This window comes from Eucyclogobius newberryi, unplaced genomic scaffold (assembly GCF_026437365.1).
Source record: "Eucyclogobius newberryi isolate DKJ021-1_F unplaced genomic scaffold, fEucNew1.0.hap1 SCAF_4, whole genome shotgun sequence".
Taxonomy (NCBI): Eukaryota; Metazoa; Chordata; class Actinopteri; order Gobiiformes; family Gobiidae; genus Eucyclogobius; species Eucyclogobius newberryi.
Window position 1 is genome coordinate 6555825 of NW_027316056.1, and position 20856 is coordinate 6576680.

The following is a 20856-nucleotide window of genomic DNA, read 5'->3' on the forward strand; positions in this document are numbered from 1 at the left end:
CTCGGTCCGGACTCGGTCCGGACTCGGTCTGGACTCTCGGTCTGGACTCTCGGTCTGGACTCGGTCTGGACTCTCGGTCTGGACTCGGTCTGGACTCGGTCTGGTCTCGGTCTGGACTTGGTCTGGTTCAGTTTTCTCTCTTTTCCTCCTGGTGTTTGACTTTTCTGGTGGAAAAGACTGATTTTAGAGTCACTGATGTTGACCTTGTGTTTCAGACATGTCCTCCACAAGTGAAAGGAGCTCTGAGGAGACGTTCCTCTGCTCCATCTGTCTGGAGGTGTTCTCTGAGCCAGTGACCACTCCATGTGGACACAACTTCTGCAAAAGCTGCATCAGTGAGGCCTGGGCCCCTGAGGGCCCCTGCACATGTCCTCTGTGTAAAGAAGACTTCCAGAGCAGACCAAAGCTCAGAGTCAACACACTGCTGCGAGATCTGGTTTCAGAGGCTAAACTGGACAAGAACAAGAGCAGATCTATGAAGGACATGACCTTTAGTGAGGTCCAGTGTGACCTCTGCTCTGAGCCCAAGCTGAAGGCCCTGAAGTCCTGCCTGGTCTGTCTGTCCTCGTTCTGTGAGACCCACCTCCAGCCTCATCTCACAGTCTCTGGGCTGAAAAGACACCAGCTGATGGAGCCTGTGGAGAACCTGGAAGACAGGATGTGTCCCACACACCAGCGCCCCCTGGAGTTCTTCTGTGGAACTGATGAGAAGATCGTGTGCATGATGTGCTCTGTTCTAGAGCACAAGAACCATGAGCTGTTGTCTCTGGAGGAGGCGTGTGAGAGCAGGAGGTCCTCTCTGCTGCACACTCAGGCTCAGAGCCAGCACATGGTGGAGCAGAGGAGGCAGAAGGTCCAGGAGATCCAGCTCTGTGTGGAGCTCAGTGACACAGAGGTCCACAGAGAGAGGGCTGTGGGGCTGCAGGCCTTCACTGACCTCATGCAGTCTGTTCAGAGGCGTCAGGACCGGTTCTTAGAGGAGCTGCAGGAGAAGCAGAGCCGGAGCCACAAACGAGCCCAGGAGCTGGTGCAGCAGCTGGAACAGGAGATCTGTGAGCTGGAGAAGAGCAGCACTGAGGCGGAGCGGCTCTCACGCTCTCAAGACCCCCTCCACTTTCTACAGAGCTGCCCTGCACTCACGCCCCCTGCTGGACTGAAGGAGTGGAGCAGCGTGAGCTTTGAGCCGGAGACGTGTGAGGGCAGTGCAACCCGGGCTCTGACTGAGCTGGAGAAACATCTCACTGAAGACTTTAACAAAGTGTTTAAATGTGAGCTGAAGAGAGTGCAGCAGTTTGTGGTGGACGTCACTCTGGATCCAGACACTGCTCATCCTCATCTCGCTCTGTCTGAAGATCTCAAACAGGTTCATGACACTGATGTGAGGAAGAAGCTCCCAGATTCTCCTCTGAGGTTTGATCCTTGTGTTTATGTTCTGGGAAAGCAGAGTTTCTCCTCAGGCAGGTTTTACTTTGAGGTTCAGGTCAAAGGGAAAACAGAGTGGACTTTAGGAGTGGTCCAAGAGTCCATCAGGAGGAAGGGAGAGTTCACTCTGAGTCCTAAAAATGGAATCTGGTGCATCAGGTTGAGAAACAAAGATCAGTACTGGGCTTGTTCAGACTCTCTTGTCCCTCTGTATCTGCAGCGAGCTCCTCAGAAGGTCGGGGTGTTTGTGGACCATGGTGAGGGTCTGGTCTCCTTTTATGATGCAGATTCTGCAGATCTTCTCTTCTCCTTCAGCAGCTGCTGCTTCAGAGAGAAACTGATTCCACTTTTCGGTCCCGGTGTAAATGCTAAAGGTTCAAACTCTGCTCCTCTGGTCCTCACTGCAGTTTAGACTTTCACAGGTCAAAGTGACTAAAACAAGAATAAAAGTTCTGAACTTCAGTCAAATGTAACTGTGGAACCTTTTGACTCCATTTTGGACTGAAAGTACAAAGTTCTTCTCTTTATTGTTTCAGTTCTTTTGACATGTCTGAAGCTTTATTTGAATCCTGTTCATGGTGACCTCCTGTGAGAGGGTTTTGGGTTCAAGTCTCGGCTTTGAGCAAACTGAATATTTGTATAAAAATGTCTAGAAATTAGGAAATGTTTTAAATATTTAATCAAAATCTGAACTCTTCCTTCTTGTCGTCCATGTTGGCTCGAGGTCAAAGGTCAGAGGTCAGGAAAAACAGGGCGTCGTCACAAATAAAGACTTAATTTAAGAAAAGGAAACATTTGGACTAACATTGAATTCAAAAGGAGATTAAAGTATAAAGGTCTAAACCAGGTCTAAACCAGGACTAAACCAGGACTAAGCCTGGTCCAAACCAGGACTAAACCAGGTCTAAACCAGGTCTAAACCAGGACTAAACCAGGTCTAAACCAGGACTAAACCAGGACTAAACCAGGTCTAAACCAGGTCTCAACCAGGACTAAACCAGGACTAAACCAGGACTAAACCAGGACTAAACCAGGACTAAACCAGGACTAAACCGAGACTAAACCAGTACTAAACCAGTACTAAACCAGGTCTAAACCAGGTCTAAACCAGGACTAAACCAGGACTAAACCAGGACTATACCAGGACTAAACCAGGACTACACCAGGACTAAACCAGGTCTAAACCAGGACTAAACCAGAACCAAACCAGGTCTAAACCAAGACTAAACCAGAACTAAACCAGAACTAAACCAGGTCTAAACCAGGTCTAAACCAGAACTGAACCAGGACTATACCAGGTCTATACCAGGTCTAAACCAGGACTACACCAGGACTAAACCAGGACTAAGCCGCGACTAAACCGGGACTAAACCAGGACTAAACCGGGTCCAAACCAGGACTAAACCAGGTCTAAACCAGGACTAAACCAGGACTAAACCAGGTCTAAACCAGGTCTAAACCAGGTCTCAACCAGGACTAAACCAAGACTAAACCAGGTCTAAACCAGGTCTAAACCAGGACTAAACCAGAACTAAACCAGGTCTAAACCAAGACTAAACCAGAACTAAACCAGAACTAAACCAGGTCTAAACCAGGTCTAAACCAGGACTAAACCAGGACTAAACCAGGACTAAACCAGGACTAAACCAGGACTAAACCGGGACTAAACCAGGACTAATCCAGGTCTAAACCAGTACTAAACCAGGACTAAACCGGGACTAAACCAGGACTAAACCGGGACTAAACCGGGACTAAACCAGGACTAATCCAGGTCTAAACCAGGACTAAACCAGGTCCAAACCAGTGCTAAACCAGGACTAAACCAGGACTAAACCAGGACTAAACCAGGTCTAAACCAGGTCAGATGATTTGGAGGGCTGTATTTGGCCCGCGGGCCGTGAGTTCAATAGAACTGCATTAGAGTGAATATATCAACCATAAATTTAATTCAATTCATTTTTGTAAAGCCCAAAATCACAACAACAGTTTCCTCTGAGGGCGACAGTGAAAAACAGATGAAACAATGTCCGTGGGGACGAGGGACGATGTCCCAGAGTCCTCTGTCCTTAGCCCCGCCTTCTACAGGAAAAACTACAAAAAACCTCTTTGTGAAAAAGTCTAAACCTGGAGGAGTTCCAGATGAAGGAGAGATCTGACTCTCAGACACTAAAAGACTTCACTGTGTTTTTGTTTCATTCTTAATGTTGTTTTGGCTGAAGCAGCTCTGGACCTTTGATTTATGATGTTTGATTAAAAGCTCTTAAATAAATGTAATTAATTATATGTAATTATATAAATGTAATCAAATAAATGTAATTAAATACATGTAATTAAAGCATCACATTTCCTGGAGTCATTTCTGTCCCTCCGGGGATGACGTTCATGTTGTGACAGCTGAGTCACATGACCTGCACCTGCGTTACCACGGAAACCACACTCTCGTTGTAGCATGAATGAAGTGAACGGGGCTTTCATGAACGAGTCTGACGAGAACGTGTATTCACTTTGCTCTTCTCCCGCCTCGTCCTCCCAGCGAAGAGGTCGTGGGTTCCACTCCCGAGCTCCTCCCCCTCTTGCCCAAGGGCACAACGGCGTCCGCCCTTTAAACTCGCTCTCGCTCCTTCGGTTTATGGACTTAAACATCACCCTCTCTTTTTCTTCCCTTTCTCCCTCCCCGTCTCTCTTTCCTCCCCCTTTCCCTCGACCTCTCCTCTGTCTCCTCCCACTTTTCTCATTCTTTCTCTTCCTCACACTCTTTTCCTTCTCTCTCTCTCCCTCCACCAATCCCTCCTCTTTCTCTCACACTACCTCCATCCCACTCTTTTCTTTCTATTTCCCTCGCACTCTTCCCCATCTTTCTCTTCTCCCCCTCTTTCCTCCCTCTCTATTGTTGACACATTACATTTACAAAATAAAAGTCATTATTTGTGTTTGTCCATGTTTCCACTAAAATTGCAGTGTGTTTCTATCTTGAAACATGTGTAACTTCTGTTCTTAAGTACATTTACTTTGGTGACGCTGTAGTTTAGAGCTCTGAAATCTGAACTTAATCCAAGAATCCGTTTGTCGTCTTCTCTTAATGTTTATTCGCCGGGCGAGTTTGAAATGCGACCTTTGAACTCCTTTTTATCACTGTAAATATTTAAAATGGTGAGTTAGGCCTGGGTCATAGTTCAGCTTCAGGAGAATAAAACCTTCACTGTTCTGTCCTGAGAGATCGGAAACATGCAACCAACGTTTATTTTACCTTTATTCTTTTGATTAATCGATTAGTTGTGACAGGCCAGAGAATGTGAGGATTTTCGCTCAGTTTTAACCAGATAAAGCTGGACTTAAAGTGACGTATGACAGGTTTTTACATGTTCTAATTCTGACTTTATTTGGTGTGTTTATACCTGTCGTACATATAAATGATAGTTTTACACCGATCGAGCAGGCATTTGTGGAGAAAACATGGAAAAATCTGTAGAAAATGACAGGAAGTGACATCACATCAGGGACACTCATACAGGAAGTGACATCACACCAGGGACACTCATACAGGAAGTGACATCACACCAGGGACACTCATTTCAGTCAAAGTTGATGCAGAATTTACACAAAGAAAACACAATTTTTTGACTCTAAACATGAATTCAACAAAATGAAGTTGCTCTCATATATTTTTCACCAACAACACACTTTAATAGCGACGGCTGTGTGTGGCGGTGTGTGGTTTATGAGGCCCGTGCAGTGAAGTGCGACACAAACGACATCGTTACCAAAGCCGTTCTTATTCATTTTGACGTATTTGACACAAAAAACAAAAAAACAAAGTCCAGGTTTTTGTTCTCGACGACAATACGACATGATCAAACGTTGAATTAGTTCCACAAAAGTGACTAAACTCACACTGAACACACATGATACACAGAGTCGGAGCGTTTCCTCATTTGGCTTTCTTCCCCTCCAGAGGCTCCGTGATCTTCTGTCCGGTCAGAAAGTTCCAGACTCCGGGGCGGTAAAACTCCTTGTTGTAAGAGTAGAGCAGAGCGTTGAAGATGGGGTTGGTTTTGGCAGTGACCGGGAGAGCCTTTGGAGAGAACGGGAGCAGTTACCAATATAGCCGCAAGCGGCAATGATCGGCCCTCGCCACGCCGCCGCCACGCCGCCGCCACACCGCCGCCACGCCGCAAGAGGAGGGGGCGCTAACGCGCCCCAATTGTCCTTTTATTACGCCTACTGCTGAATCTGTGACGCTGTCACATCTTCTCCCCTTTGTTTTACCATCAAAAAGCAATTTTATTTTGAATTCTTGGCAAAATGTGTGGCTTTGCCGCACAGACACCGTGACTCTTTGAATGAAAATGTGGATAACTTTTGATGGTCTTGAAGATGAGTCTCACCAAATTTCAGGTTAATAGGGCTGACGCCCTGGGAGGAGTTTGTGAAAGTCTAAAGTGTAAACATGTTCTGGCGATTTCCCCATTGGAATAACATGAAAGGTTTCGGTCATCGTTACGGCAACGCCATAACAATTATGACATGAGTCATTGACTTTTTTGATGGGGATGCTAAAATTGAGTTGTGTGTCAAATTTCATATAATTTCGCAAAACTAAACATTTAACCTCCATATAAAATCTGTAGGGGGCGCTGTGGCGCCAAATGAATTTATTTCACTTCAAGTAGGTTTAGGGCAAAAAGTTTAACAACTGATTCTAATTTGACGCAATTCGGACTTTATCTGGGCAAACGGCAGAAATTTTAAATATGGGAGATTTCTGAAATTCTAGCTACAGTTTGCGGCTTCGCCGCACAGAGACCGTGAGAGGTATCAATGTAATTTGGATAACTTTTGATGTCCCACTCCTCAGTAGCATTTTCACCAAATTTCAGCTTTTTAGGGCCAACGCCCTGGGAGGAGTTCGTAAAAGTACGACGTTTGGAAAAACTCCGAAGTCATGTTTAGCCATTTTTGAAGCAATATGGCCGACATTTGGTTGGGCGGACGGCGTTGCCGTAATAATATTTTTTACTTCTCTTGTCACCATCTACCTCTGCGCCAAATTTCATGATTCTACGATCAGATTTTTTTTGGGTCATTTCCCATCTCTCAATGCATTTTTGGTACATTTGGGGGCGCTGACGCGCCAATTTTTTTTATTTTAGAAAAGGGAAATAGCCAGAATGTAGAGAGGCACGATTTTTAGAGGCGTGCAAATTTTTGTGACTTTTCGTCAATGTTCACTGGGTGAAAAATAGGGGGGTTGGTCCCGAGAAGAAGAAGAAAGAAAGAAAGAATTAAAGCCGCAAGCGGCATCCAACGGCCCTCGCGGGCCGCCGGCCTTCCGACTCTGCTCTCTGCATTTTACAGAGATGGCGCTAACGCAATTGTCTAAGAACTAAGACAGCGACACATTGGACATGTACAATGCTGTGCTTAACCAGTGCAAATGAACACAAATGTCGGTCAAATGTGCAGCTCCAGCGCACAGAGACCGTGACACTTGGAATAAAAATATGGATAACTTTTGATGCTCCGCTTGTGTAGATTATTTTTCCCAAATATGAGCTTGATCGAGCTATTGCCCACAGAGGAGTTCATTAAAGTGTGAAGCATAAATGTGAACATTTCAAGGATTTGGCGTTTTTCCCATTTGTAACAGTATATTTGCAGCTCCACGGCACAGAGACCGTAGCACTTAAAATCAAAATATGGATAACTTTTGATGCCCCATTTGTGTAGATGATTTCCCCAAATATGAGCTTGATCGGGCAATCGGCCTAGGAGGAGTTGGTGAAAGTGTGAAGCGTGAAAATGTGGTCATTTTGGAGATTTCGCTGTTTTCCCATTTCTGACATATATTTGCGGGTCCGCCACACAGAGACCGTAGCACTTAGAATCAAAATATGGATAAGTTTTGATGCCCCGCTTGTGTAGATGATTTTCCCCAAATATGAGCTTGATCGGACAATCGCCCTAGGAGGAGTTTGTTAAAGTGTGAAGTGTAAAAATGTGGTGATTTGAGCGATTCTACGATTTTCCCATAAGGATAACATGGGATGTTTCTGTCAACGCTACGGTTACGCCGTACAAAATATGACTTTGGCTCTCATACTTGTATGATCAGGATGGCAAATTAGAATTTAGTGCAAAATGTCATGTCATTTGGAAAAACTCTATTGTTTATAGGCCACTCTGAAGGCCAAATAGTCAGAATTCTGGGAAACGTTTGCGGCTCCGTCGCACAGAGACCGTAAAAGTTATCCTTAAAATTTGGATAACTTTAGATGCACCACTTGTCTAGAGGACGTACACCGATTTTGAGGTTGGTGGGCAAAACGCACTAGGAGGAGTTCGTTGAAGTGTAAAACATAAAAATGTGGTAATTTGAGAGATTTTGCGGTTTTCCCATAGGGATAACATGGGAGGTTTCTGTCATCGCTACGACTACGCCGTAAAAATTTAGGCATTTTTGTGATTGGCTTTTGTGATCGGGACGGCAAAATAGAATTTTGGGTAAAGTTTAGACAATTTTGGTAAAACTAATTTTTGACCTTCAATGTTAATTTAAAGGTCACTCTGTAGGGGGCGCTATCGCGGCCATTTCAATTTTGTCAGCCTAAACTGGTCCAAACTAGAAAGTTTAACAACTGATTCAAATTTGGTCCTAATCGGACTGGTTTTGATCAAATGGGAGCAATTTTTAGATCTGCAATATTCCAAAATAAGTTGTCCAACTTTGCGGCTGCGCCGCACACAGACCGTTAAAGGTATCTCAAAAAATTGAATAACTTTAGATGCCCCACTTGTCCAGAGGACGTACGCCGATTTTGAAGTCGGTGGGCAAAACGCCCTAGGAGGAGTTCGTCAAAGTTTGACGTGAACAAAATGACTAACACAGCGTATTTTCATTTTCAAAGGAAGATGGCGGCCATAGGGTAAGTCTGGGGGCGTGGCCACAATGATTTTTTTTGTTCGTCCTCACGAGAGGAATGCGTGTCCCGAATTTCGTAGCTTTACGCCAAAGTTGACCTCGGGGCGTCTCCCATAGGCGCAATGTATTTTGACTTTTGTCGGTGGCGCTGTCGCGCCATTTTTTTACGAAAAAAAAAATGGCCCAGAAAAAATCAAATTTTTCGCCGATTCTGAATTTTGGGCAAAGTTTGGTGAGTTTTTGAGCATGTTCAGGGGGTCAAATTAGAGATCAAAAAGCAGAAGAACAAGAAAAATAAAAATAATAATATTTTTAGCAAAAACAATATAGCCGTTTCCACTATAACAACAAATTATACATCGTTTGAAAGCTCTAAGCCTTCCCGATGCCGCCATGGGGTGGAATCATCATTACGAGCGCTTACGCGCTTGTCACTCCCTATTCCGTCGGGATGCCCCGCCCACTCCCCATAGACTTCCATTAATTTGAGCAGATACAAGCATGGCCCATGCCTGCGGCATGGATTCTCGCGTACAGGACGATGCCAGGAGGGTTTTTGGAGGAATGCAGCGCTTCGCGCTGCTGTTGTCAACAATTAGTGAATGGGCTACGCCCATTCACTAATTGTTGACTATTTCTGTCATAGCAGGAGTAAGTATGCATGATCCATGCCTTCGGCATGGGCTAGTTCACTGTACTTGCCAGGGGCGACGGGGTACCAAACATGCGGGCTGCGCCCGCATGTTTGGTCAGACAGTTGCAACGCTGCCGAAGGCAGCGTTGCGGGAGCAATAGGCCCTCCGCCCTGCTGGGGCTCGGGCCTAACAAGGGCTGACTTATGTATTTATTTATGTACATATGTTTGTGTTTGTGCTCTTAGGGCCTAGTTTCCCTAAAACGCCTGAATAAAATGAGTTCAATTTGAAGCTGTTCCTGAACCTTTGGAGCACAAACAAATGTCTGGACTCTTTGTGAAGCTGAGACGCTGTCGTTTTTGTAGTTTCTGAAGTCTGTTTGACTCTAATCATAAGCAGAAAAGAGCTCTGCACAGAGGAATTCACATTTTAAATTCTGCCTCGATGTTAAATATATAAATGAGTGAAGCTGGTTTCTGGAGGGATCGGCTGATTGACACTTGTTGGGTTTTGACAATTCTCTTTTAAAAACTGAAGATAAATTCACAAAAAATGAGTTTTAGGGACTTATTTAAGAAACATTTCCAGACAGAATCCATATAAAAGTCCTATTAATCTTTTTTATTTTATTTTAGGGTAATTTGAGGGGTGTCTCTTAGTTGTGTAAATATTTGTGGGATTTGTGTTGCTGTTTTGTCTCTATTTCAAAGGGTTTTTTCGGTTAAATAAGAGTTAATAATAATAATAAATATAGCCGCAAGCGGCAATGATCGGCCCTCGCCACGCCGCCGCCACGCCGCCGCCACACCGCCGCCACGCCGCAAGAGGAGGGGGCGCTAACGCGCCCCAATTGTCCTTTTATTACGCCTACTGCTGAATCTGTGACGCTGTCACATCTTCTCCCCTTTGTTTTACCATCAAAAAGCAATTTTATTTTGAATTCTTGGCAAAATGTGTGGCTTTGCCGCACAGACACCGTGACTCTTTGAATGAAAATGTGGATAACTTTTGATGGTCTTGAAGATGAGTCTCACCAAATTTCAGGTTAATAGGGCTGACGCCCTGGGAGGAGTTTGTGAAAGTCTAAAGTGTAAACATGTTCTGGCGATTTCCCCATTGGAATAACATGAAAGGTTTCGGTCATCGTTACGGCAACGCCATAACAATTATGACATGAGTCATTGACTTTTTTGATGGGGATGCTAAAATTGAGTTGTGTGTCAAATTTCATATAATTTCGCAAAACTAAACATTTAACCTCCATATAAAATCTGTAGGGGGCGCTGTGGCGCCAAATGAATTTATTTCACTTCAAGTAGGTTTAGGGCAAAAAGTTTAACAACTGATTCTAATTTGACGCAATTCGGACTTTATCTGGGCAAACGGCAGAAATTTTAAATATGGGAGATTTCTGAAATTCTAGCTACAGTTTGCGGCTTCGCCGCACAGAGACCGTGAGAGGTATCAATGTAATTTGGATAACTTTTGATGTCCCACTCCTCAGTAGCATTTTCACCAAATTTCAGCTTTTTAGGGCCAACGCCCTGGGAGGAGTTCGTAAAAGTACGACGTTTGGAAAAACTCCGAAGTCATGTTTAGCCATTTTTGAAGCAATATGGCCGACATTTGGTTGGGCGGACGGCGTTGCCGTAATAATATTTTTTACTTCTCTTGTCACCATCTACCTCTGCGCCAAATTTCATGATTCTACGATCAGATTTTTTTTGGGTCATTTCCCATCTCTCAATGCATTTTTGGTACATTTGGGGGCGCTGACGCGCCAATTTTTTTTATTTTAGAAAAGGGAAATAGCCAGAATGTAGAGAGGCACGATTTTTAGAGGCGTGCAAATTTTTGTGACTTTTCGTCAATGTTCACTGGGTGAAAAATAGGGGGGTTGGTCCCGAGAAGAAGAAGAAAGAAAGAAAGAATAATATTCCGATGCGAAAACAATGTTTCCCATTTTTCAAATATCATAAACTATACATTTTCGGAAAGCGCTCGCGCTTTCCTACCTCATGGTGTGGGTCCCTGGTCACTGACGGGTACTTTCGATAATTTTGAGTGGGCTCCGCCCACTTTGTGTTTTTGGCCCTCTATACAGTAATAATGTTCAATTTTTGCATTACATGCTTATATGCACGGAACATGCAAGAGATGGGGAACGTATTCGTGAGCTACTTAGCGCAAATGAGTGCTTTATATGGGGATGACGACCGCTTCGCGGTCGTCATCCCAATGTAAAGTGCTCGTTTAGTGCGAACTTTTGCACGGGCTTCGCCCGTTTACAACGGTAATGTTCCATTTTCCTACAACTAATTAGTATGCACGGGGCGTGCATGAGTGGAGGAGTGCGTTAGTGAGTGTTTGGAAGTGGGCGAGCGCTTCGCGCTCGATTTCGTGCGCACTACGTGCGCACTTTCGCAGCCGTGCTTCGCACGGCCTTACGAGATTAATAGGCCTCTCGCCAGCTTGTGGCGCTCGGGCCTAATAATAAATATAGCCGCAAGCTGCAATGATCGGCCCTCGCCACGCCGCCGCCACGCCGCCGCCACGCCGCCGCCACGCCGCAAGAGGAGGGGGCGCTAACGCGCCCCAATTGTCCTTTTATTACGCCTACTGCTGAATCTGTGACGCTGTCACATCTTCTCCCCTTTGTTTTACCATCAAAAAGCAATTTTATTTTGAATTCTTGGCAAAATGTGCGGCTTTGCCGCACAGACACCGTGACTCTTTGAATAAAAATGTGGATAACTTTTGATGGTCCACCCCTGAAGATGAGTCTCACCAAATTTCAGGTTAATAGGGCTGACGCCCTGGGAGGAGTTCGTGAAAGTCTAAAGTGTAAACATGTTCTGGCGATTTCCCCATTGGAATAACATGGAAGGTTTCGGTCATCGTTACGGCAAAGCCATAACAATTATGACATGGGTCTCATTGACTTTTTTGATGGGGATGCCAAAATTGAGTTGTGTGTCAAATTTCATATAATTTCGCAAAACTAAATATTTAACCACCATATAAAATCTGTACTCCTCCTTGAGCCGACACCTTAACGTGGTGGAGGGGTTTGAGTGCCCGAATGATCCCGGGAGCTATGTTGTCGGGGGCTTCATGCCCCTGGTAGGGTCTCCCAAGGCAAACAGGTCCTAGGTGACGGGTCAGACAAAGATCGGTTCAGAAGCCTCTTATGACGACGACACAATCAAGGCAGTTCACGTCGCCCGGATCGGCGTCACCGGGGCCCCATCCTGGAGCCAGGCCTGGGATGGGTGCTCCATGGCGAGCGCCTGGTGGCCGGGTCTTGCCCCACGGGGCCCGGCCGGGCACAGCCCGAAAGAGCGACGTGGGGCCGCCCTCCCGTGGGCCCACCACCCGCAGGAGGATCCATAGGGGGCCGGTGCAGAGAGATCTGGGCGGCAGTCGACGGCAGGGGCCTCGGCGACCAGATCTCCGGACACAGAGACTAACTCTGGGGACATGGAATGTCACCTCGCTGGGGGGGAAAGAGCCTGAGCTTGTGCGGGAGGTTGAGCGATACCGACTAGATATAGTCGGCCTCACCTCCACGCACAGTTTGGGCTCTGGAACCCATCTCCTCGAGAGGGGCTGGACGCTCCACTTCTCTGGTGTTGCCCGCGGGGAGAGGCGGCGGGCTGGTGTGGGCTTGCTGATAGCCCCTCAGCTCAGCCGCCACGTGTTGGAGTTTACCCCGGTGAACGAGAGGGTCGCGTCCCTCCGCCTTCGGGTGGGGGACAGGTCTCTCACTGTTGTGGCGGCCTACGGGCCGAACAGCAGTGCAGAGTACCCGGCCTTCTTGGAGTCCTTGGGAGGGGTACTGGACAGTGCACCGACCGGGGACTCCGTTGTTCTACTGGGGGACTTCAACGCCCACGTGGGCAATGACAGTGACACCTGGAGAGGGGTGATCGGGAAGAACGGCTTCCCCGATCTGAACCCGAGCGGTGTTCAGTTATTGGACTTCTGTGCTAGCCACGGATTGTCCATAACGAACACCATGTTCAAGCACAAGGGTGTCCATCAGTGCACGTGGCACCAGGACACCCTAGGCCGGAGGTCAATGATCGACTTAGTTGTCGTGTCATCAGACCTCCGGCCGCGTGTCTTGGACACTCGGGTGAAGAGAGGGGCAGAGTTGTCAACCGATCACCACCTGGTGGTGAGTTGGATCCGCTGACGGAGGAGGAAGCCGGACAGACTTGGCAGACCCAAGCGCATTGTGAGGGTCTGTTGGGAACGTCTAGTGGAGCCCTCTGTCAGTAGGGTATTCAACTCGCACCTCCGGGAGAGCTTCTCCCATGTCCCGGGGGAGGCTGGGGACATTGAGTCCGAGTGGACCATGTTCTCCGCCTCCATTGTTGATGCGGCTGCTCCGAGCTGTGGTCGCAAGGTCTCCGGTGCCTGTCGTGGCGGCAACCCCCGAACCCGGTGGTGGACACCGGAAGTAAGGGATGCCGTCAGACTAAAGAAGGAGGCCTATCAGGCCACTCTGGCTTGTAGGTCTCCGGAGGTCATCGACGGGTATCGGCAGGCCAAGCGAGCCGCGGCTCGTGCTGTCGCAGAGGCAAAAACCCGGGCCTGGGAGGAGTTCGGGGAGGCCATGGAGGAGGACTATCGGTCGGCACCAAAGAAATTCTGGCAAACCGTCCGGCGCCTCAGGAAGGGGAAGCAGTGTCTCACAAACACCGTTTACGGTGCGGGTGGAGGCCTGCTGACCTCGACTGGGGATGTCGTCGGACGGTGGAAGGAATACTTTGAGGATCTCCTTAATCCCTCAGTCACGTCTTCTGAAGAGGAAGTAGAGACCGGGGACTCGGAGGCTGGCTCATCCATCACCCAAGCTGAAGTCACTGAGGTTGTCCGCAAACTCCTCGGTGGCAGGGCTCCGGGGGTGGATGAGATCCGCCCTGAGTACCTAAAGTATCTGGATGTTGTAGGACTGTCTTGGTTGACACGTCTCTGCAACATCGCGTGGCGTTCGGGGACCGTGCCTCTGGACTGGCAGACCGGGGTGGTGGTCCCTCTGTTCAAGAAGGGGGACCGGAGGGTGTGTTCCAACTACAGAGGGATCACACTCCTCAGCCTCCCGGGTAAGGTCTATTCCAAGGTACTGGAGAGGAGAATCCGACCGATAGTCGAACCTCGGATTCAGGAGGAGCAGAGTGGTTTTCGTCCCGGTCGTGGAACACTGGACCAGCTCTATACCCTCCATCGGGTGCTCGAGGGTTCATGGGAGTTTGCCCAACCAGTCCACATGTGCTTTGTGGATCTGGAGAAGGCTTTTGACCGTGTCCCTCGGGGTGTCCTTTGGGGGGTGCTCCGGGAGTACGGGGTCCGGGGCCCTTTGCTCAGGGCTGTCCGGTCCCTGTATGACCGGAGCAGGAGCTGTGTTCGCATTGCCGGCAGTAAGTCAGACCTGTTCCCAGTGCATGTTGGACTCCGCCAGGGCTGCCCTGTGTCACCGGTTCTGTTCATAATTTTTATGGACAGAATTTCTAGGCGCAGTCAGGGGTCGGAGGGGGTCCGGTTTGGGGACCACAGGATCTCATCTCTGCTGTTTGCAGACGATGTTGTCCTGATGGCTCCATCAAACCCGGACCTGCAACATGCACTGGGACGGTTTGCAGCCGAGTGTGAAGCGGCTGGGATGAGAATCAGCACCTCCAAATCCGAGGCCAAGGTTCTCGACCGGAAAAAGGTGGCTTGCCCTCTCCAGGTGGGTGGGGTGTCCTTGCCCCAAGTGGAGGAGTTCAAGTATCTCGGGGTCTTGTTCACGAGTGAGGGAAGGATGGAGCGTGAGATCGACAGGCGGATCGGTGCAGCGGCTGCAGTGATGCAGTCGCTGCATCGGACCGTTGTGGTAAAGAGGGAGCTGAGCCGAAAGGCAAAGCTCTCTGTTTACCGGTCGGTCTACGTTCCTACCCTCACCTATGGTCATGAGCTTTGGGTAGTGACCGAAAGAACAAGATCGCGGATACAAGCGGTCGAAATGAGTTTCCTCCGCCGGGTGGCTGGGCGCTCCCTTAGAGATAAGGTGAGGAGCTCGGCCACACGGGGGGAGCTCGGAGTAGAGCCGCTGCTCCTCCACGTCGAGAGGAGCCAGCTGAGGTGGCTCGGGCATCTGTTCCGGATGCCTCCTGGGCGCCTCCCTCGGGAGGTGTTTCAGGCATGTCCCACCGGGAAGAGGCCCCGGGGAAGACCCAGGACACGCTGGAGAGACTATGTCTCTCGGCTGGCCTGGGAACGCCTCGGGATCCCCCCGGAGGAGTTAGAGGAAGTGTCTGGGGAGAAGGAAGTCTGGGAGTCCCTGCTCAGACTGCTGCCCCCGCGACCCGGCCCCGGATAAAGCGGCAGAAGATGGATGGATGGATGGATAAAATCTGTAGGGGGCGCTGTGGCGCCAAATTAATTTATTTCACTTCAAGTAGGTTTAGGGCAAAGAGTTTAACAACTGATTCTAATTTGACGCAATTCGGACTTTATCTGCGCAAACGGCAGAAATTTTAAATATGGGAGATTTCGGAAATTCTAGCTAAAGTTTGCGGCTTTGCCGCACAGAGACCGTGACAGGTATCAATGTAATTTGGATAACTTTTGATGTCCCACTCCTCAGTAGCATTTTCACCAAATTTCAGCTTTTTAGGGCCAACGCCCTGGGAGGAGTTCGTAAAAGTACGACGTTTGGAAAAACTCCGAAGTCATGTTTAGCATTTTTTGAAGCAATATGGCCGACATTTGGTTGGGCGGACGGCGTTGTCGTAATAATATTTTTTACTTCTCTTGTCACCATCTACCTCTGCGCCAAATTTCATGATTCTACGATCAGATTTTTTTGGGGTCATTTCCCATCTCAATGCATTTTTGGTACATTTGGGGGCACTGACGCGCCAATTTTTTTTATTTTAGAAAAGGGAAATAGCCAGAATGTAGAGAGGCACGATTTTTAGAGGTGTGCAAATTTTTGTGACTTTTCGTCAATGTTCACTGGGTGAAAAATAGGGGGGTTGGTCCCGAGAAGAAGAAAGAAGAAGAAAGAATTAAAGCCGCAAGCGGCATCCAACGGCCCTCGCAGGCCGCCGGCCTTCCGACTCTGCGCTTTCGACTTGATAAAGATGGCGCCCTTATTGTGTTGAATTAAAAAAGAACTTGACAGACGGCGACACATTGGACATGGCCAATCCAGTGCAAATCAACACAAGTGTCAGTCAAATTTGCTGCGCCGCCGCACAGAGACCGTAGCACTTGGAATAAAAATATGGATAACTTTTGCTGCCCCGCTTGTGTAGATGATATTTCCCAAAGTAAAGCTTGATCGAGCTATTGCCCAGGGAGGAGTTTGTTAAAGTGTGAAGCGTAAATGTGAACATTTCAAGGATTTGGCGGTTTTCCCATTTGTGACAGTATATTTGCAGCTCCACGGCACAAAGACCGTACCACTTAAAATCAAAATATGACTAACTTTTGATGCCCCGCTTGTGTAGATGATTCTCCCCAAATATGAGCTTGATCGAGCTATTGCCCTAGGAGGAGTTCGTTAAAGTGTGAAGCGTAAAAATGTGGTCATTTTAGAGATTTCGCTGTTTTCCCATTTCTGACATAAATTTGCGGGTCCGCCACACAGAGACCGTAGCACTTAGAATCAAAATATGGATAAGTTTTGATGCCCCGCTTGTGTAGATGATATTCTCCAAATATGAACTTGATCGGACAATCGCACTAGGAGGAGTTCATTAAAGTGTGAAGCGTAAAAATGTGGTGATTTGAGCGATTCTGCGATTTTCCCATAAGGATAACATGGGATATTTCTGTCATCGCTACGGTTACGCCGTACAAAATATGACTTTGGCTCTCATACTTTTATGATCAGGATGGCAAATTAGAATTTTGTTCAAAATATCATGTCATTTGGAAAAACTCTATTGTTTATAGGCCACTCTGAAGGCCAAATAGTCAGAATTCTGGGAAACGTTTGCGGCTCCGTCGCACAGAGACCGTAAAAGTTATCCTTAAAATTTGGATAACTTTAGATGCACCACTTGTCTAGAGGACGTACAGCGATTTAGAGGTTGGTGGGCAAAACGCACTAGGAGGACTTCGTTAAAGTGTAAAACATAAAAATGTGGTAATTTGAGAGATTTTGTGGTTTTCCCATAGGGATAACATGGGAGGTTTCTGTCATCGCTACGACTACGCCGTAAAAATTTAGGCATTTTTGTGATTGGCTTTTGTGATCGGGACGGCAAAATAGAATTTTGGGTAAAGTTTAGACAATTTTGGTAAAACTAATTTTTGACCTTCAATGTTAATTTAAAGGTCACTCTGTAGGGGGCGCTATCGCGGCCATTTCAATTTTGTCAGCCTAAACTGGTCCAAACTAGAAAGTTTAACAACTGATTCAAATTTGGTCCTAATCGGACTGGTTTTGATCAAATGGGAGCAATTTTTAGACCTGCAATATTCCAAAATAAGTTGTCCAACTTTGCGGCTGCGCCGCACACAGACCGTAAAAGGTATCTCAAAAAATTGGATAACTTTAGATGCCCCACTTGTCCAGAGGATGTCCGCCGATTTTGAAGTTGGTGGGCAAAACGCCCTAGGAGGAGTTCGTCAAAGTTTGACGTGAACAAAATGGCTAACACAGCGTGTTTTCATTTTCAAAGGAAGATGGCGGCCATAGGGTAAGTCTGGGGGCGTGGCTACAATGATTTTTTTTGTTTGTCCTCACGAGAGGAATGCGTGTCCCGAATTTCGTAGCTTTACGCCAAAGTTGACCTCGGGGCGTCTCCCATAGGCGCAATGTATTTTGACTTTTGTCGGTGGCGCTGTCGCGCCATTTTTTAACGCAAAAAAAAATGGCCCAGAAAAAACAAATTTTTTCGCCGATTCTGAATTTTGGGCAAAGTTTGGTGAGTTTTTGAGCATGTTCAGGGGGTCTAATTAGAGATCAAAGCGCTGAAGAAGAACAAGAAAAATTAAAGCCGCAAGCGGCATCCAACGGCCCTCGCGGGCCGCCGGCCTTCCGACTCTGCGCTTTTGACTTGATAAAGATGGCGCCCTTATTGTGTGTTGAATAAAAAAAGAACTTGACAGACGGCGACACATTGGACATGGCCAATCCAGTGCAAATGAACACAAGTGTCAGTCAAATTTGCTGCGCCGCCGCACAGAGACCGTAGCACTTGGAATAAAAATATGGATAACTTTTGATGCCGCGCTTGTGTAGATGATTTTTCCCAAAGTAAAGCTTGATCGAGCTATTGCCCACGGAGGAGTTTGTTAAAGTGTGAAGCGTAAATGTGAACATTTCAAGGATTTGGCGTTTTTCCCATTTGTGACAGTATATTTGCAGCTCCACGGCACAGAGACCGTACCACTTAAAATCAAAATATGGATAACTTTTGATGCCCCGTTTGTGTAGATGATTTTCCCCAAATATGAGCTTGATCGGGCAATCGGCCTAGGAGGAGTTCGTTAAAGTGTGAAGCGTAAAAATGTGGTGATTTTAGAGATTTCGCTGTTTTCCCATTTCTGACATATATTTGCGGGTCCGCCACACAGAGACCGTAGCACTTAGAATCAAAATATGGGTAAGTTTTGATGCCCCGCTTGTGTAGATGATATTCTCCAAATATGAACTTGATCGGACAATCGCCCTAGGAGGAGTTTGTTAAAGTGTGAAGCGTAAAAATGTGGTGATTTGAGCGATTCTACGATTTTCCCATAAGGATAACATGGGATGTTTCTGTCAACGCTACGGTTACGCCGTACAAAATATGACTTTGGCTCTCATACTTGTATGATCAGGATGGCAAATTAGAATTTCGTTCAAAATATCATGTCATTTGGAAAAACTCTATTGTTTATAGGCCACTCTGAAGGCCAAATAGTCAGAATTCTGGGAAACGTTTGCGGCTCCGTCGCACAAAGACCGTAAAAGTTATCCTTAAAATTTGGATAACTTTAGATACACCACTTGTCTAGAGGACGTACACCGATTTTGAGGTTGGTGGGCAAAACGCACTAGGAGGACTTCGTTAAAGTGTAAAACATAAAAATGTGGTAATTTGAGAGATTTTGTGGTTTTCCCATAGGGATAACATGGGAGGTTTCTGTCATCGCTACGACTACGGCGTAAAAATTTAGGCATTTTTGTGATTGGCTTTTGTGATCGGGACGGCAAAATAGAATTTTGGGTAAAGTTTAGACAATTTTGGTAAAACTAATTTTTGACCTTCAATGTTAATTTAAAGGTCACTCTGTAGGGGGCGCTATCACTGCCATTTCAATTTTGTCAGCCTAAACTGGTCCAAACTAGAAAGTTTAACAACTGATTCAAATTTGGTCCTAATCGGACTGGTTTTGATCAAATGGGAGCAATTTTTAGACCTGCAATATTCCAAAATAAGTTGTCCAACTTTGCGGCTGCGCCGCACACAGACCGTAAAAGGTATCTCAAAAAATTGAATAACTTTAGATGCCCCACTTGTCCAGAGGACGTACGCCGATTTTGAAGTCGGTGGGCAAAACGCCCTAGGAGGAGTTCGTCAAAGTTTGACGTAAACAAAATGGCTAACTCAGCTTGTTTTCATTTTCAAAGGAAGATGGCGGCCATAGGGTAAGTTTGGGGGCGTGGCCACAATGATTTTTTTTGTTTATCCTCACGAGAGGAATGCGTGTCCCGAATTTCGTAGCTTTACGCCAAAGTTGACCTCGGGGCGTCTCCCATAGGCGCAATGTATTTTGACTTTTGTCGGTGGCGCTGTCGCGCCATTTTTTAACGAAAAAAAAAATGGCCCAGAAAAAATTAAATTTTTCGCCGATTCTGAATTTTGGGCAAAGTTTGGTGAGTTTTTGAGCATGTTCAGGGGGTCAAATTAGAGATCAAAGCGCTGAAGAAGAACAAGAAAAATAATAATAATAATAATATTTTTAGCAAAAACAATATAGCCGTTTTTACTATAACAACAAATGATACATCGTTTGAAAGCTCTAAGCCTTCCCGATGCCGCCATGGGGTGGAATCATCATTACGAGCGCTTACGCGCTCGTCACTCCCTATTCCGTCGGGATGCCCCGCCCACTCCCCATAGACTTCCATTGATTTGAGCAGATACAAGCATGGCCCATGCCTGCGGCATGGATTCTCGCGTACGGGACGATGCCAGGAGGGTTTTTGGAGGAATGCAGCGCTTCGCGCTGCTGTTGTCAACAATTAGTGAATGGGCTACGCCCATTCACTAATTGTTGACTATTTCTGTCATAGCAGGAGTAAGTATGCATGATCCATGCCTTCGGCATGGGCTAGTTCACTGTACTTGCCAGGGGCGACGGGGTACCAAACATGCGGGCTGCGCCCGCATGTTTGGTCAGACAGTTGCAACGCTGCCTTCGGCAGCGTTGCGGGAGCAATAGGCCCTCCCCCTGCTGGGGCTCGGGCCTAATTAAAGCCGCAAGCGGCATCCAACGGCCGCCGGCCTTCCGACTCTGCGCTTTCGACTTGATAAAGATGGCGCCCTTATTGTGTGTTGAATTAAAAAAGAACTTGACAGACGGCGACACATTGGACATGGCCAATCCAGTGCAAATCAACACAAGTGTCAGTCAAATTTGCTGCGCCGCCGCACAGAGACCGTGACACTTGGAATAAAAATATGGATAACTTTTGATGCCGCGCTTTTGTAGATGATATTTCCCAAAGTAAAGCTTGATCGAGCTATTGCCCACGGAGGAGTTTGTTAAAGTGTGAAGCGTAAATGTGAACATTTCAAGGATTTGGCGTTTTTCCCATTTGTGACAGTATATTTGCAGCTCCACGGCACAGAGACCGTACCACTTAAAATCAAAATATGACTAACTTTT

General features: G+C 46.9%; 1 protein-coding gene across 1 annotated transcript; it reads left to right on the forward strand.

Annotated features, from left to right (window-relative positions):
- The first annotated feature begins 217 nt into the window (after positions 1-217).
- LOC140378187 (E3 ubiquitin-protein ligase TRIM39-like) lies at positions 218-3671 on the forward strand. Its single transcript, XM_072463911.1, has one exon. The coding sequence runs from the start codon at positions 218-220 to the stop codon at positions 1832-1834; it is 1617 nt and encodes a 538-aa protein (XP_072320012.1). The 3' UTR covers positions 1835-3671.
- Positions 3672-20856: the final 17185 nt, after the last annotated feature.